Genomic DNA, 16,746 nt, shown 5'->3' on the forward strand with positions numbered 1-16,746 from the left:
CATAAGAGTGAATGACTGCATATGTTTATGATTTGTATAGCCTTCTATATGAACTCGCTGTGTTATCGATCAGATCTTCATATTTAGGTGAGATTGCAATTTGTATTTTAATCTTCTTTCCGTTCAATTGCACCATCTCTATTCCCCTGTACTTATTGCTCATTAGAGGTAATTAAATTCATATTTGCAGTCATTAAACAATTACATGATAACAGAAATTAAGCTACATTGGAAATTAGTCCACCAGGGCGTACTGAGTTCACCCTAATCATCATCTTAAGCTTCAGATGTTCCTCTTAATTACTTATAATCCATGATCTTTTAATCTTGAAGCATTTTCCCGGTTTAAAATTGCCAGCTGAGATGATATTTACATTGTTGATTGCGTTAAAAACGTAAAACACATGTTTTAAGGCTTCTTAATAGTAAAGAATTGATTCAGGTTATCAAAATGTGTCACTCACGTTTAACACGGACTTCCAAATCCTTCTCCATAAGCTCTTTAGGGCTGGAGAACTCACTGAGCTTAATTTTGGGGGTTGTGTCGTTCTGACCCACTGTGCCGATCATCTCCTGCTCTTTCTCTTGGTTCACCTCAGCGTATATATTAATCCAGGGAATTTTTCTGAAAAATTAAGAATGAGTATTATAAAATGTAACACACATATTTATATAAGCCATTTCTGCTCTCTGAGAAGCCCCAATATGCTTGTTCATAAATATTTAATTATGATGGCATTAAACAGAGGTAAAAAGCCAACAGTATCCTGAATAATGTATTCTATAGCAGAATGAGCACATTGACAAAAATTGACCATTAAAAGTCGATACAAAAATAAAATGAATGCAAACGTTAACAGACGATATTCTAATTTTAAGTGAAAACTAATCACATGACCTACCTGGCCTAAGTTATAATTACTGAATCATAACTCACCAAATCCGCTTTCACATTTGCTAAAGCTTTAATGCTAACTACAAAAGCAATACACTTGAAAAGCTTTCAATGAATACGATCGATGCAAAAACTAATTGTGAATTACTTTGAAGTAAATAATTCAAATGTTACTTTGAAAATATGACTGCGGCAGTCGTATTTTATTCAGTAATACAGTATTTTAGTCGTAATACGATATTCAATATAAAAGAAGCGACGGATTTGATTAGTCGCTTTTGATATGTGCATATTAATCAGCTTCAACATGCAATGATCAATTCTCTTACATTACTTTGTGGTTTAATTCATGAACACTGAGACCTCTGAGACCACTATTATCCTGATGAATTACTTTGATTCTCCTTTTAGCATTCATCTTTTAAACAATTATTAATAAGAGGAAAGAAGAATTGTCTTGTCTCTGAATGTTTTCACATGTAATGTTTTGTCCAGTATGTTTTCTCTGCTGCTGTAAATTTATTTAGAATATTACTGTACACTGTAAATTATGCTGAAGAACTGAAATGATGCAAATCTTTCTTTAAAGATATCTGCAAAAAAAAAGGGCACTCGAATCTAAATGACAGAATTAATTTTACTAATTCAAAAGCTTTTTGAATAATAAAAGCCGCATTTAGATGCGTTTACATGCTTGTTGCCATACCTCTTGAATTTATAAATGAGGAAGACCGCTAAACCCAAGAACACCACGGAGAGGAGCATCAGCATGGCAGAACTGCTGTGTCTAGGGATTGAGTCCACCAGCGGAGCTGAGAGAAAGAAAAAGCGACCAAAGAATATATTAGTTATGATGAAACGTCTGCTCAGCTATTCATGTTTTCCAACCTCCACATAATAGCTCTCCAACAGTAATGCGACACAAATCATTACTAAGTTGCTGAACCCTGTCTCTAAAAGTTAGAACAACACGACATCACTATTATGCGAAATAACCATAAAACCAATTCAACCCCCTGAGACGCAAGAGCTGCTATTGAAAATAGATGTATCTCGCTCGTCTCCACTTCACAAAATCCCAGCGGAAATGTTTGAGTCGAGACACTCCATGAATCTCTGCCATTAAGACTTTGCTATATTTTCTTCAGCCAGCTGGATTTTTGACAGACAGCCCAGCGATGACATTGACCTTTTCCCGAGCAGCTTGAAGGCTTTTTAGACCTTTCAAGGCTGAGAAATTAAGGGGAAATCCAGTGGTTCTGGCCACTCAAATAGGCAGTGTGTCACGGTAAATGCACAAAGCCATATGTCCTACAGTGCTAAGGTCAGGTAGTTACTACTGATCCTGTTGTCACTGCAAGGCACTGTTCATTTTAACCGTAGGCCATTTTTTTTTCGGCACCACCAAATGTGCAGCAAGCACCACTCGTTCAATCTGTTCACTCCATTGACATGTTAAATACCATTTTAACTCCAACTGACTCCAATTTAAACACTTTTTTAATTTTGGAGGAAAACTGAAAGCCTGTTGAGTTGACTTGCAGATGGGTAATAACATAATTGTTATAAAATTGCATCTGAAATCAATGGTAGTGTTTTTTCAGAACATTTTTGGTCTCAAGGACCAAATAATCAACATATTTACCCCCAACTGAAACTTCATTCAGAACAAATAAAAGATATCTGACAGATGGTGACCAGGAAATGTGTCCATTTTGTAACACAATACAAGCTATAGCTTGGATTTATAATACATTAAAGACTAATAAGACTAATAGAAATCAGTCTTACCTAATGTTAGCTGTGTGATATAGACGATAACTCTGGATCCTGGTTTCATTTCAAATTCTACCAGGTTCTGGTTTAATGCATTGGCAAGGATTTCTGAGATCTGTGGAATAGAAATGACATGATTTAAAAAAATATATATACAGTATAGGCACACTATACCCTGACACCTGACTAATCGCACCAATTTGGGTTGCAGTCAGAGTTCATTCGGGTTGAAGTGATGGGGTAGAAGCTGTTTATTTAGCTGGGATTTCAGCAATTAATATCAACATCACACTTTTTTCATAGAACCATGTATAGTTCATTAATTATCTAAGTATTTAAAGTTAAAAACTAGTAATTTGTGAATTGGGCTTTTATTTAAATAAATTATGTAAATGTTCACACAGACGTGACAGTTTTATTTTTTTTTTATTTCATACTGGACCTTATCTGGAGCCAGCCTTGAATAATAATAATAATAATAATAATAATAATAATAATAATAATAATAATAATAATAATAATAATAATAATAATTTCTCTGACACACAAAAATAGAAAACCTTCGAGGTTGAAAGAACTTTGACATTTATCAATTGTTTTTGTAAATAAAATAACTTTTTTTGTTGTTTAAAATTTGTACGTATGCAAACTCATTTCATTTGCGATAAGGTGATATATTTTTGCAAAGATAAAATATCATTACAATGTTATTTTACCATAATGCTATTAATAATTTTGCTCATAAGAAACATAAATTTTTTTTAAAAAGTTAGATCATATTGAAGAGTGGATCACTAATGTCGGACTGTCGGAGTACAACATGTACTCTCCAGGTGCTGGAGTATAAACATGTATTTCACCTTCTCCAGATCCTCCTCACTCCCTTTCCTGCTGTCAGACTGGTTCTTGCTGGGAAGCAGGAAAAGCTCCGCAGCTGTCGGGAGTCCAGGGAAAACAGCCACCAGCAGCTGCTCAGCAGGAATATCAGCTATCTATAAGAAGAAAAAAGAGGATCTGAAGGTAAAACATCTGTCTCCAGATGAAGCTTCAAAAGGTTGGTTTTTCCAGAGGCAATTCACCTCAAAAGGATTTTACATGTGCGAAACCTCATCTTTATACCTCAGGGAAACAGAACATGGTTGAGGTTACTGGGGCTCTGGTAATTTATTGATAATGATTGAAACATTTATAAGAATTATAATTATAAAATTCAATAATTCTATAATATACTATATTAAATTATATAATATGATAACAATCACTAATACTATGTAAATAATAATAATAATAATAATAATAATAATAATAATAATAATAATAATAATAATAATAATATCAATAATTTTCCAGGGAAAATGTTTTTTATTTTTTATATAATTAAATTTGAGCTTTTCAATATAACACACATACTACAAGGAAAACAAAAGAGAACCAATAAGATCAATAAAAAGCTCAGATATAGCTCAGAACTGCACATTTGTTGCCTACAGGTTTGCTTAATAATAAATAATATTGAACGTAGCTAACTCATAAGAAACTCAAAGGAATTTCAGCACTCATTTGTAATATAATAGGACAATGATAGGTTCAGTGAAGTGAACAGACTTTATAGAATTGATCTGCTTTCAAATGTCTTACATAAGTAGATTGTTCTAGTGAAATGAGTTGAAAGATAACTTTATGCCATCCTCTAATCTAAAGAAGCTTATCGCTGATTTTATTTTAGTGTGTTATATAGATATTGCAAAATAAATTTTGCCCAGCGTTATAAAGGTTGTATTTGTATGTATTGGGCATATTTTCCTCATCATTTCACTGTGAATTCTATACTTCCACACTCTTCATGTGGTGGAATATACTGCTTTGGCACAAGGTAATTATTTAACTTGTGGTGGCAAGTGAAGTCCCTGAGGCCTTGGAAGGACATAATCACCTCTGTAACACACAGAGTTCTCACATTAGCAAGGAAAGAAAATGAAAGCCAATGCTGCAAATGATCTGCATTTAGCCTGCTGGTAAGGGCCATCAGTCTGGGTGCTGGCTGATCTAACTATCTATCTCTCTCTCTCTATCACACACACACACACACACACACACACACACACACACACACACACACACACACACACACACACACACACACACACACACACACACACACTGCTCTACATTCAGCTCTTGATCTATCAAATCCTTCTAAAAGCTGATCTGAGCATTGAGCTAAGTTCAGAAATTCAGTCCTCAGGCAACAGGCCACAAATTCTCCTTCTGAACCACAGCTCAGTGGGGTGGATTATGGGTTCCCTTGTTGATATCCTAAAATGTTTTAAGGAACCCATTGTAATAATAATAAAATAATAAAAAATACATTTTGACCCTTGAAGCAGACTCAGAGCCTTAGAGAACATTATAAGATTGTACCGCAAATTCAGGACATTTCACGACCTGCCAGTTCCCATTGCGAAGTCTTTCCATGCCTAAGATTGTTCACTTTGTTTGTAATTGTTTTTCCATATGTTAGTCTTACTTAGTTTGTTGAGAATCTATTTAGATTATTCTTTGTGCTTTATATACTATATTACCAACTGTTTCTGGCTATTGCCTGCTTAGCAACTTTGATTTCTCACTTATATTTGTGAATACAGACAAACTGCTGCACCTATTCTGCAGTCATTTGGTGCAATACCAAGAAAGATATTGGAGGCAGTATAGCAAAATGTGACCCTGTCTATAAGTGACTAAAGAAACCTAGCATTTTGATACTAGACCATTATTGTGTACTGTGTACATGTTATGGTCAGTGTGTAAATTTTAAAATCCTCTTATGAAGCATCCAAATCTACCGAAATAGTCCGTTTTGCTTACTGGTTTGATTTGCAACATATTTTATGAAGACAAACAGTCACATGAAGACAAACAAAACACTTTAGAGTCAAAACGAAGAAATGTTTTGACTCTACTGTTCCTTCTGGTGGATGTCGCTTTTAATCCAACAGATGCACATATGATTGCTAGGTACTTGAAAAATGCCGCTCATGTTTCTTCTGCATTTTCCACATACTGTAAATTGTTTTTTACAAAGCTTAAAATGAAAGGGCTCCTTAAAGAAAATGCACCATATCAAATACTTTTTTCTTCTATAACACTGTTGTTTAAATGGTTTATTATTAGCTTAGATTATGTGGGGATATGGAGACATACTGTAGAAGAACAAGCGTGTGAATATAACAATGTGATTTGATTTACAGCCAGCACCGGTGCTTTTTATCCAATCATATTTAAGAATTTAAAAGCATTGTGGTTTATTATAATAAGACTGAGTTCACAGTCATTAGAGATGCAAACCCAGTGAATACGGTTAACACTCCTGACTCGTACCCTGACTTTATCTCACACTCTTCACTCTAATTTACCCAGTTCCTGCAATTCAGAGTCCACGTTTTTTGCTTTGTGTATCTGCATGTTTGCACAGCTTGAGACACAGAGGTACAGAATAGAGAAACCGTGAGCACTAGTATGTTCAATACTCAGTTGATTGCAGATAATTCCATTAGCATCACTCGTCCAGCTCTTCTTCCACTCCTGATTTCTGTTCAGCTCATTATCTTTATGTGCAAGGAATTCAGCTCTTCATACAGCAGAGGAAATCGAGCTCAAGCACGATCGGAGTGCGGCAACTGACATTTGCATTAACTACGGATGCTGCTCATGATTTACTCCGTGTGAGAGCTCTTTTCATCCTCAGGAAAAGATGCATTTGTAATCATCTGCCTGTCTCTGGTGTGAGGTACTCATCTGCCTACCTGTGGTGATAAACTAGGGCATGCCCAATAGAAGAGAGAGAGAGAGAGAGAGAGAGAGAGAGAGAGAGAGAGAGAGAGAGAGAGAGAGAGAGAGAGAGAGAGAGAGAGAGAAAAAATAAGAGAGGAGCTGTTTCAGCTTTTTTGAGGAATTTCCAAACACTGAATTCTGGAGAAGCAGCAATAAAAGTACAAGAATGACTAAGTAAACAAGTAAGCAGAGGGTAACAGATTCACACTCACTTGAAGCACAGCCTTTTTAATTATCCTGCCTACGTCATGCCTCCACTCTGGGATGTCCGGATTGGCCTCGTCCAGATTCGGAGAAAAAGATAGAAGCAGCGATTTAAAGAATTCTGTCACAGAGAGAAGAACATGCGAGAGAGAAAAGAGATTAAGTTTGAACTACCATATCCTGTCAGTTTTTTTTAAAGCTGAATTACTCTGCTAATTAAAAAACTTTAGAGCTCAGTGAAAAAAAAAAACAACTTAAAGGGCTCTTTGGATGTTGTTTTGGAGGAACCCATGTGTACAGTGTGTTTCCATAGGAAGAACAGTGCCAAGTACAACACTTGTGATGTAAGCTAAGCAATAATCATTGATTATTAAATGAAATGAACCATCCATCCATCCATCCATCCATCTTTCTATCCATCCATCCACCTGTCCATCCATCCATCCAGCTCAAAAATATGTTTTATACAACCCTGAAGTCCGCACAGAGTCAACTGAAAACATTTCAATATCATCCCAGTAAAACAAACCTCATTAAAGTCATTAATCTCAAATTTGTATAATATAAACATTTGTAAAACTTTTTTAACTCATAGTTATTGACCAGAAAAAAGTTGTCACCTTGAACAACGATTTGTTTGGTGTCTTGAAGAATGGTGTTGGATGATGAAACTTGTACCGTTACCGTGTATGTCCCCTCCACTGGAAACACATAGGATATGCTGCCCTCTAGAGTGATGATAGGCTAGCAAGAAAAACAATTATACTTAGTAATTAAAGAATATTTTAATAGAATCGCTTCTTTATTATTATGAATACCCGATAATTTATATTACAGATTCTATTAACATTGTCATCAGAGGGTATTTGCTAGAAAACTTTTTTTTTTTTACTTTAAAAATGTCACTGAAAAAAAACAAAACAAATGTCTTTATAAGACAAAACATGCTAATTAATCAAAAAAGAGGTCAAAATCTTTGACTGGATATCTTGGAATTCGTGGAAATTTATTTCAAACAAGACCTTAAACAAATCTAAAACAAACCTATGCTAGCTATGCAGCTTAAATATGTGAATTGTATATAAACTTGCATGTATCGAGATTATGTCGCTCAATCAGACAGCATTGTGATCTAATTCAGGTTAGTAAACCGCAATACTTAATAATGTGATGTACTACTCAATAGTTAAGAAAAACAACCAATAGTGGAACTTCTTTGGAACTTTTTTGCAATGTATGAGCCCATGTTCAGTATAAGGTGGGTAATTAGCACACAATTTATCAGGAGTCAAAAAAATCTACATATTATATATACAAAATATATATACAAAATAATTATATTAACATTATGCTTAGGTTTAGGACTCCCCTAAGTAGGAATATGTAAACTGATGTTTGTACTATTACTTAATAAATACAAACTCTTGCATCTAGCAAGCTAATATGATTGCAGTATTTTTGTCGTTAGCATTACAAGCTAGTATTTTGCAGTATACAGTATTTGTATTTAATCATATATAATTTTGCTAATGCTGTAACATGAAATTAAGTGGGAGCTGATTATACCTCTGTGTTGTTCCCCAGCCACCAGAAGTAGGTGAGGGTTCGAGAGTAAGAGGGCCAGACCACTGCAGTCAAGTTCACTTCCTTGTTCTTAATAACCACAAATGGAGCTAGCAACTGGATATGTTCAACAGGAGCTGAAACACAAACAAGGACATATTTAGTACAGTGAATTCAAGCTCACCAGTTGGCAAGACCATTCATTTCACTTCTGCTTAACAGCAATTGGGGTTTTTGTATTTTAGTTCTTTGCTCTTGTGTTTCTACCCATACTCATACTGTATGTATGATTGTGTATGGTAAATCTATGACAATGCAAAGCAACTTTAATATCATGTGATATTGCTGAAAAATAAATAGAACACATTATATGACTGGGATATTATTAGTAGCTCACTTGCAGACAATAGGTCCAGATGCAGATGGGTGCTCATACAGTATGATTTCTATTTTACAAACAACAAACTAGTACACCACTGAGACCTTGACCTAGAAGTTATTGATGAATGAATGAATGAATGAATGAATAAATTAATTAACAAACCCTGTAAATTCACCAGATTTGTGACACCTGAGTGTCGTCTTTTTGACTCAAAAGCTTCATATCGTTCTCCTGCATGAAAATACATGAAAACCTCCCACTTCCTCAGTCAAAAAGTCAGGCTAAATATAAATAATGAAATACGTTGTTCGTGCTGCTTTATTTACTAATCTAATTATCCACATAACAAAATAAATGGTAACCACTTAAAAGTAGACTCTTCCTTGACTTTCTGAAACATTTAATAGCAGAAAGTAAGGATATGACTTGGTTATCAGTAGGTCATAAGTATTCATTGTTTTTGTCACAATTAGTCAATTAGTAGAATGATGAGAAATATAGACTTAGTTATAAAGTAGAAGAACGTGGATAAACGTATATATTTCTTTACATTTATTTATATATTTATTTGGTTTGGTTTTGTTTAACATTGTAAATGCTACAGTCCAACTGCTTGTCATATGTACTTGTCAAAACAACCACGTTTTGAGCAGAATATTGGACATTTACTGTTTTATCACCTGCAGGACATTATTGGTCCACTGATGTACTGTGTAAAGGAATATATAGGTGCTTAGTGCTCAAACCCCATGCCAAAAAAGTAATTAATGCTATGTAATAGCATGATCCGGGGAAGGACAGACGTTTATGATAGTGTCTTAATTTCTGCCTTCACCAACTAGCAACACAGTTTAAAGACACTGTTTAAATAATTCTATGTTGCTCAAAGATCTCTGGTAATGTTGTGGATCACTTTTCAGTTATATTGTTGTAATGCCTTGATGTCTGGATATTCCAGTAACTGTGTATATACAGTATAAGTAAAACCTCAGTAAAAATCATTAGCCTTTTGCTTTAATTATAAAATACTGCGTACGGCATACCTATATGGCACTGAATGACTCAAATCACAGTGATTTGTTAGTCTATTATGATCCAACATAATACACTTTAATAAATATTGCAGGCTCTTTATTAGTACATAGAATGTACGGAGACTGCAGTGCAGGGCATAGAGTTTTCTTATAAAGTCGTACCCAGCTGTGCAGCATTCATTTAATTAATTTTCAGGACACAGAAACAGTCTCAATCCTACAGTACGTCTGAGTTGAAAACCTATTTGTTTAGCCAGGGTTTGTTTGTGTGTTAAATAGCTACTTTCTTAGATAAAGGTGCAGTTCTCGAGAATCAATCGTATATTAGTTCATTAGGATTTATAAAACTAAATCTATATTTTAAATTGTAAATCTATGTTACAAATTGTAAATCTATGTTACAATACATGGGCCTAGCTAATAAAAACTGAATTGAATTGACTTTAAAAAAACAAAAACAATTTTTGTCTAATTTCTGCTATAGAACCTGAACTATGGAGAGAACTTTAGGAGTTTAGACTCTCTGAATGCACTGTCGAGCAGACTTCAGCTCATTTTAAATGCTTCTTAATGTGTCTTAATCTGCAAGGATTAATCAGTTTTACTTAGATCTAATCAGTAGCACTGATGATGCCGCTCATGATGGTTCTCATTTCAGAAAACAAATTTAGTCGCCTAGAGATATAGCCTTATACATATATGCAAATATGTGTGAACCCAATATACAATGACTTGTGCTTAATTATTTCAGAGTCGTTCAGGTTCTAATTATGAATAAAGGTGTGTCTTAGTCAGCTCCCTAGTTCGGTAGTCAGGGCATTGACCAGAGATTCAGCCATTTTAAGGGCTGTCTAAGTTTCAAAATCCTTCCTTTCACTGGAACATTCACAACCTGTCAGAACATCCACAAACAAAATGTCCCACAACAGGCTGCCAGTAGTCTTACAGGAGGTTATGTTTCTGAAGTCTCTAGGATCCTAAACAGAAAAGTAAATGAACTCTAGGCCAACTTCATTGACAATAAAGAAGCTTGTTATTACTGTTGTATTTCTCAAATGATTGTTTTTTTAATTTTTAACTTTATTTAAATCCACTAATTAGAAAAAAATGTAAAATATTTTTTTTATAATAAATGTTATATATTTAAAAAATATCAACAAGACGGATATCGGCCCTATCTTTTGTCGATGAATGCAATTGTTGATGTTTTACAATGTGAGTACTGTACATATTTATGTCCCCAGAAATCTAGTCAACAGTGTTCCAATGTGTAATGAACCAGGGTCCTTAGCAGTGTCCGAACTCATGTACACAAAATACTGATTCACCACCTAGGGAGCTAGCAGAGACACAACATAACCTTTGGGCTAGTTTATCCCATTAGACACTACACTTTGCAGACCTTCTATTGGATTTCATGAGAAAAAATATTTTTTATAAAGCAAAGAAATGGTCAAAAAATAACCACAGTTAAAATTAGGAGTTTAAAGTTTGAGCATAACATACTTAACTAGAGTAAACATCCTATTATGCTAGCCATACAGTGCTATGTCTTTGTTTGTCTGACTCATTTGTTGGAACATTTTCCAGCACTTTTCAGATATTTTGAGTAAACACAGCTTGGCACTTTGTCTCCACCATCTGCCTCCACTCACAAATAACTAAAAAGTTCACATTGGTGAAATTAAAAATATCAATCATTCCTTTCTTCCAATCAATAATGGAGTGCTGTGATGGAGTGTGCATAACAACCACGAGTTGAATTGACCCAAACCCTTCTATTTAGATTTGCTTAGACTGGAGAAATTAAGAAAACAAGAGAACAATACAGCAGGGGCTTCTAAAAGTGAACAGTAAAGAACATGAATGTGATAATGACATGTTACTGTACCTGCTGAAATATGGGATATTTAATTAAAGGTAAATGTGGTAACACTTTAGTTAGGTCTGGTGTCTCAAACTGAGTATATCAATCTAAATCATGCAGCTAAACCATGATTGTTTGGTTATTGTTTTACTGTAAATTCATCAACACCTTCTGACCAATCAGAATGGAGAATTCAACAGAACTGGAGATATATGCAGATATATTAAATCTGATAAACCAATAACATTTTAACCAGATACAGTATATACATACCCATCCATACATACACCATCCACTATATGTTTATTACTGTATTACACACTTATTGTAATTACACACTCATTGTGTAATGTGTATTGGTGTGTGCTGTCATGTGTATAACACTTACACACCACATGCAGGTACAGGGAGCTGGAATCAGATCCCAGGCTGTTCTCGGCAATGGCAGTGACACGGTAGATTCCTGTGTTGCGGTACACATGTCTGATCCCCTCCTCTGTCCAGCTAAGGTTAGAGTAGGACACCGCTGTCCCATCCCCGAAGTCCAATTGGATATTAGTCCTCATCGAGTCTCCCTGTGGACCAAGCAGGGGATATTTAATCTACCACTGCATCAAAGGTTAAGCATTTTGCAAAGCTTATGTCATCAATTCCCAATCCCTGTGCATACTTTTGCCCTTATCCGGCTCATCTGGCACTCATCTGTGCAGAAATAAGTAAAAGAATTTTGAAATGTATGGAGATTAGAGATGTGATTTTTCCAGAATACTGTACAAACATCCTCTATGGTCTACTGTATTTAATTCAGTTCAAGTCAATTCAAATTTATTTGTATAGCGCTTTTAACTATGGACATTGTTTTAAAGCAGCTTTACAGAACATAAGAAACATAATACAAAAAGTTAATTATACAAAGATTACTATAATAGTTTAAAAGATTAATATTAGGCTTATATTTAAATGTGATTGTATTCATCCCCAATGAGCAAGTCTAAGGTGACTGAGGCGACTGTTTGGCACTTAATTTAGGCTGTTACAAAACATTTCCAGGCTAAAATTGTATAACGTAGTTGACGCTATATAGTAAATCACATATGTTTTCAGAGCACCACCTAGCTATATTTAATCACTTAAAATCACATGATCGTTTAGCAAATCCAGATTCATTCTAATACTGTAGGTACGTGTGATCGTTTTCCGCATACTCCACCCACATAACTGGACTAATTCCAAATGTTTTTGTCCCACACAAAAGCTATATATTTTTTAATTCACCTTGTAAAGAGCTTGCACTTTTTTCCAAAATGTTAATGATTTAAATAAAGTTTGAGCTCACGAGGACCTGAAGCGGGGCGGAAAATTGATTTCCATACAAACAACTCTATTGGCCATGCGGTAGTCATAAACATTCATTAACACTGTATAGGATCACAAAAAGTCAGTTAATTCAATAAGCTTTTCCCTCCTACTCTAACTGGCAATTAGATCTTACATAAGGTTTAGATTTTGATCACAGCCAAAGTGCATGCTGCTGCAATAGGACTACAGCCCCTCCATTACCCAGTTCAATGGCTTAAACTGTCTTAATGTAGCCACACCATGCAATTCCAAGTAGCAGAATGAGACAGATAGATGAAGGTAATTCAAATTGATAATTCATGTTGTCAATGATCCGGGGTGGCATGCTGACGCTCGTTCAACCGCCTCAGACTGTTTAGAACCAAGCCACGCTCAAGCAATTAGTCAGGGGCTGCACAGCTTGCTTGCCTGTTTACCAGGAGCTGAAAACATTGATCTAAAAAAATTACTGATACTTTTGCAGTTTTGTTTCTAGTAGCAGTTGTAATTACTATGATTCTTTACAACAACAAACTCGTATTTAAAATCTCACCACGTATATCATGGTTGGGAGACCTGTACGATTTCCACTTGCAGCCATATGCTATAACGGAGCTTGGCCTGTCATGTGTGGCCATTAAAATGAAAGAGAATGCTTATTTATTTGAAACAAATCTTTGAATCAAGGATTCACCATATGCGCAGTCAGTGTTGAGACTTATTGCAATCATTTAAAATTGAGCTGCTTTGGTAACATGGTATACAGTTTCTTACATATTCCGAGTTTTTTCACATGCACTATATGAACAAAAGTATGTGGACACCTGACCATCACACCAATACTGTATGTGTGCTCTTCTCAAATTTCCAACAAAATTGGAAGCACGCAAATGTACTACAGAGCATTTGGAGCTAAAATGTCTAACCTAATGTTCCAGCATGGCAGTGCCTTTGTGCACAAAGTGAGATCCATGATGTCATGGTCTGCCATGGCTGGAGTAGAAGAACTCAGGAAACCTGACCTCAGCCCCACTGAACACCATGTGATGAACTGGAATGCTGAGTGTTGTCAGGTCTTAGAAAGACTTTAGCAGATCGAAAATAACCATGATGGTTACAGAAATTCAAAAGGAATGATCACTTAATGATGAAGACATTACAACCATTTATTCAGCTTATATTGTACTTCTACATGGAATGTACTTCAGCTGAGGAATGTTCAATTACAGGCACCTATAGGAATGAAGACAAACACACTTCTAAAAAAGGCAAGATAACCAATAAATACTTCCTATTAACGGGTTTCATGAATGTACACTTAATGCTAGTCCAAGGTTTGCTAATCTTTAATCTTAATCTTATCAGCGGTCGTGAGTGCAAGATTTTATTCCAAAAAAACAGGATCCACACCTGATTCAACCTGTTTAATTATTTGATCTTGGCTTTCAATATACTCAGGTGTGGCTTCTGTTTGGTTGGAATGAAAACCTTCACCTACACCGGCCCTTTATGAATAAAATTAGACTGGACAACAAGCGACGGTTTTACAGTTACAGTTGTAGTATTTAACTTGGGCTTCCTCGTTATTTATTAATGTCATCCTAAAACAAAATCTCTTCATTAGCCACTGATTTATAATAGATTTTGAACATTTAAGAACAACACCAAGTGGACAATAGCCAGCTCGGTGGTCCGACAAATCACGTTCAGTGTAATTTACACCTACTTATACAGTACAAGCAGGCCCAATAACAGGAACTCTAGTTTTGTTTGAAGTTATTTAAGAAATTATCAGTAATACTCGACATGGGAATCAATTGAACGACGACACTTGAAAATGAAATTTGGCTGCAGAGAATAGTGTTAGTCTTAATTTGTTGTTAGCTACACCTGGTTCTGTCCTTGGTATGATATGACACAAAGCACCTGTGTGGCAGAATTCCCACAGATGAGAGTCAACACATTGTTGAGTGTCTGCAGGTGTGAATCTTTGGCATACTCTAACAAATTGTACTCACACATTCAAGGTGAAATCACAATAACAAACAATACACTCTTGCTGACTGAACTGAGCGTGCACATATACCAACGAATCAAACACATGGTGACGTTCTGCCAGTCTGTCAGAACAGCGTGTGTCTCTGTGCAGAAACGCGCCTGAGAAGAATTGTTGCCTGCTACTATCTCTGCAAGCCCGTGCCTATTTTACTCACACTCCTTTTGGGTGTTACATCTGGCACCCTGCGTGTGTATCATGCCACGCACGAGGAGGTGTTAGAGATTGCAGCTGCCACCTCTTCCAAGTGTGTGTATGAAAAAGACACAAAAAAAGCTGTGCTTATCCTTCTCTTATATCTCTCCTGTTGGGATATTAATTTCTTAGAGAGCAGTAGTGTATAGCGCATTGCACTTTCAGAGGTTGCAGAAACATCTCGTCATTCATAGTAGCAAAAAGATCATGTCATGTTGTCCTCAGATGTTTGGGGCATTTAATAAGGGGTGATATCTGCAAAAATTGTTCATTTACCACTCACAAGTGCTTTTCACACTGTGTTTAACCCTGGGTTATCATCATTCTAAGCCACGCTTTTAACCTCGGGTAGAGGAATGTTTCACACATGTAATTTAGATGCTGGGTTAGCACCCAGGGTTACGAAACTGTGTTCTGAAGTGTGTGGTGTTAAAATGTTAGAGCTAGATGTTTACCAAAAGATCCTGAGCAGATATACCATATTTCAGCCTCATGTCACATTTTCTGTACAGTCACAGAAACCCTGCATGTTGTGTAAACAGTAATTGCAGCATTTGAAGAAAAAATAAAATGTTGTTACATGGTGACAAAAACACATGGATTGAAGCAAAGAAATTACTATCTATCTAAACTCAAACTATCTATCTATCTATCTATCTATCTATCTATCTATCTATCTATCTATCTATCTATCTATCTATCTATCTATCTGTCTGTCTGTCTGTCTGTCTGTCTGTCTGTCTGTCTGTCTGTCTGTCTGTCTGTCTGTCTATCTATTAGTGGAAGCTAGATATCAACAGACATCAGTTCAACTACATTAAAAACTTAAATCCTCCAAGGATTTATATGCCAATATTTTTTTTTCTCACTGACTTGTGTGAGCATTAATTTTAAGCTCTCGAGCACTGTATTTATCCCGTCATGGTTGCTGGCAGCGCAAATTATACAAATAAAATCATTAAGCCAGGGTTTAGAAAGTACAGTGTGAGACTTCAGTTTATAAATAACCAGGATTAATTGTTAACCCTGGTTAAATATGAGTAGTGTGAAACTAGATAGTACTTCACTTGTAAAAAAAAAAACCCTGAGAGCGATCAAGCTGCATGAAAGTTTGGAAACCTTCAGTTTCTTTGTGCGTGTGCTGCAGTATTTAAGCCTTTAAAAAAACTTCAAAATTTAAAGCTGATTTCATATTAAATACAGAATTTGCCATTTGTTTGAGTCTTCACAGGCAATAGCATCCAAAACAGGTCTTTAACCTGAGTTCTAATTGCACATAATTAAACAAGTTTCAGTTGTTTTTTCAGAGATCTGTGTAATCCAAATCCACTTAAAGCACATACAGAAGACTCAGTTAAAGGTTTATTTCCCTACATTGCCTATTAATTAGTGCTCTTTACTTGGGATTGAGGTAAATTAAAGTCTTAGTGTGATAGGTCTCACAGATGTTCCTTAATTATCATTATCAAGTGCTATTTATTCTTCTACTTATGTTCAGGTAAGTGTTTTGTCCTGGATTTAGAGCTTATCTAGGAACAGCTGGTGTATGACTCTTATTTGAGACTCTTTATTGTTTTATTGGTAATAATTCACTTTTTTGTAAAA

The 16,746-nt window shown here is 35.4% G+C and overlaps 1 protein-coding gene and 1 long non-coding RNA gene across 2 annotated transcripts in view; one reads left to right on the plus strand and one right to left on the minus strand.

The window, feature by feature from the left end:
* LOC113648977 overlaps nt 1-8,802 on the plus strand; it is a 55,120-nt gene extending 46,318 nt beyond the window's left edge. The window contains exons 2-3 of the long non-coding RNA XR_003442043.2: nt 3,541-3,725; nt 8,291-8,802. This is a non-coding gene — a long non-coding RNA (uncharacterized LOC113648977). The remainder of the gene's footprint in view (nt 1-3,540; nt 3,726-8,290) is intronic.
* The window catches only part of sorcs3 (sortilin related VPS10 domain containing receptor 3), a 239,359-nt gene that overhangs the window by 7,029 nt on the left and 215,584 nt on the right, over nt 1-16,746 (minus strand). The window contains exons 19-26 of the mRNA XM_047803498.1: nt 11,941-12,127; nt 8,273-8,406; nt 7,327-7,450; nt 6,715-6,827; nt 3,532-3,663; nt 2,687-2,786; nt 1,602-1,707; nt 465-625 (exon numbers count right to left, since the gene is read on the minus strand). Coding sequence (XP_047659454.1) covers nt 465-625; nt 1,602-1,707; nt 2,687-2,786; nt 3,532-3,663; nt 6,715-6,827; nt 7,327-7,450; nt 8,273-8,406; nt 11,941-12,127 — 1,057 coding nt within the window. The remainder of the gene's footprint in view (nt 1-464; nt 626-1,601; nt 1,708-2,686; nt 2,787-3,531; nt 3,664-6,714; nt 6,828-7,326; nt 7,451-8,272; nt 8,407-11,940; nt 12,128-16,746) is intronic.

Source organism: Tachysurus fulvidraco, chromosome 18 (assembly GCF_022655615.1).
Source record: "Tachysurus fulvidraco isolate hzauxx_2018 chromosome 18, HZAU_PFXX_2.0, whole genome shotgun sequence".
NCBI classification, from domain to species: Eukaryota; Metazoa; Chordata; class Actinopteri; order Siluriformes; family Bagridae; genus Tachysurus; species Tachysurus fulvidraco.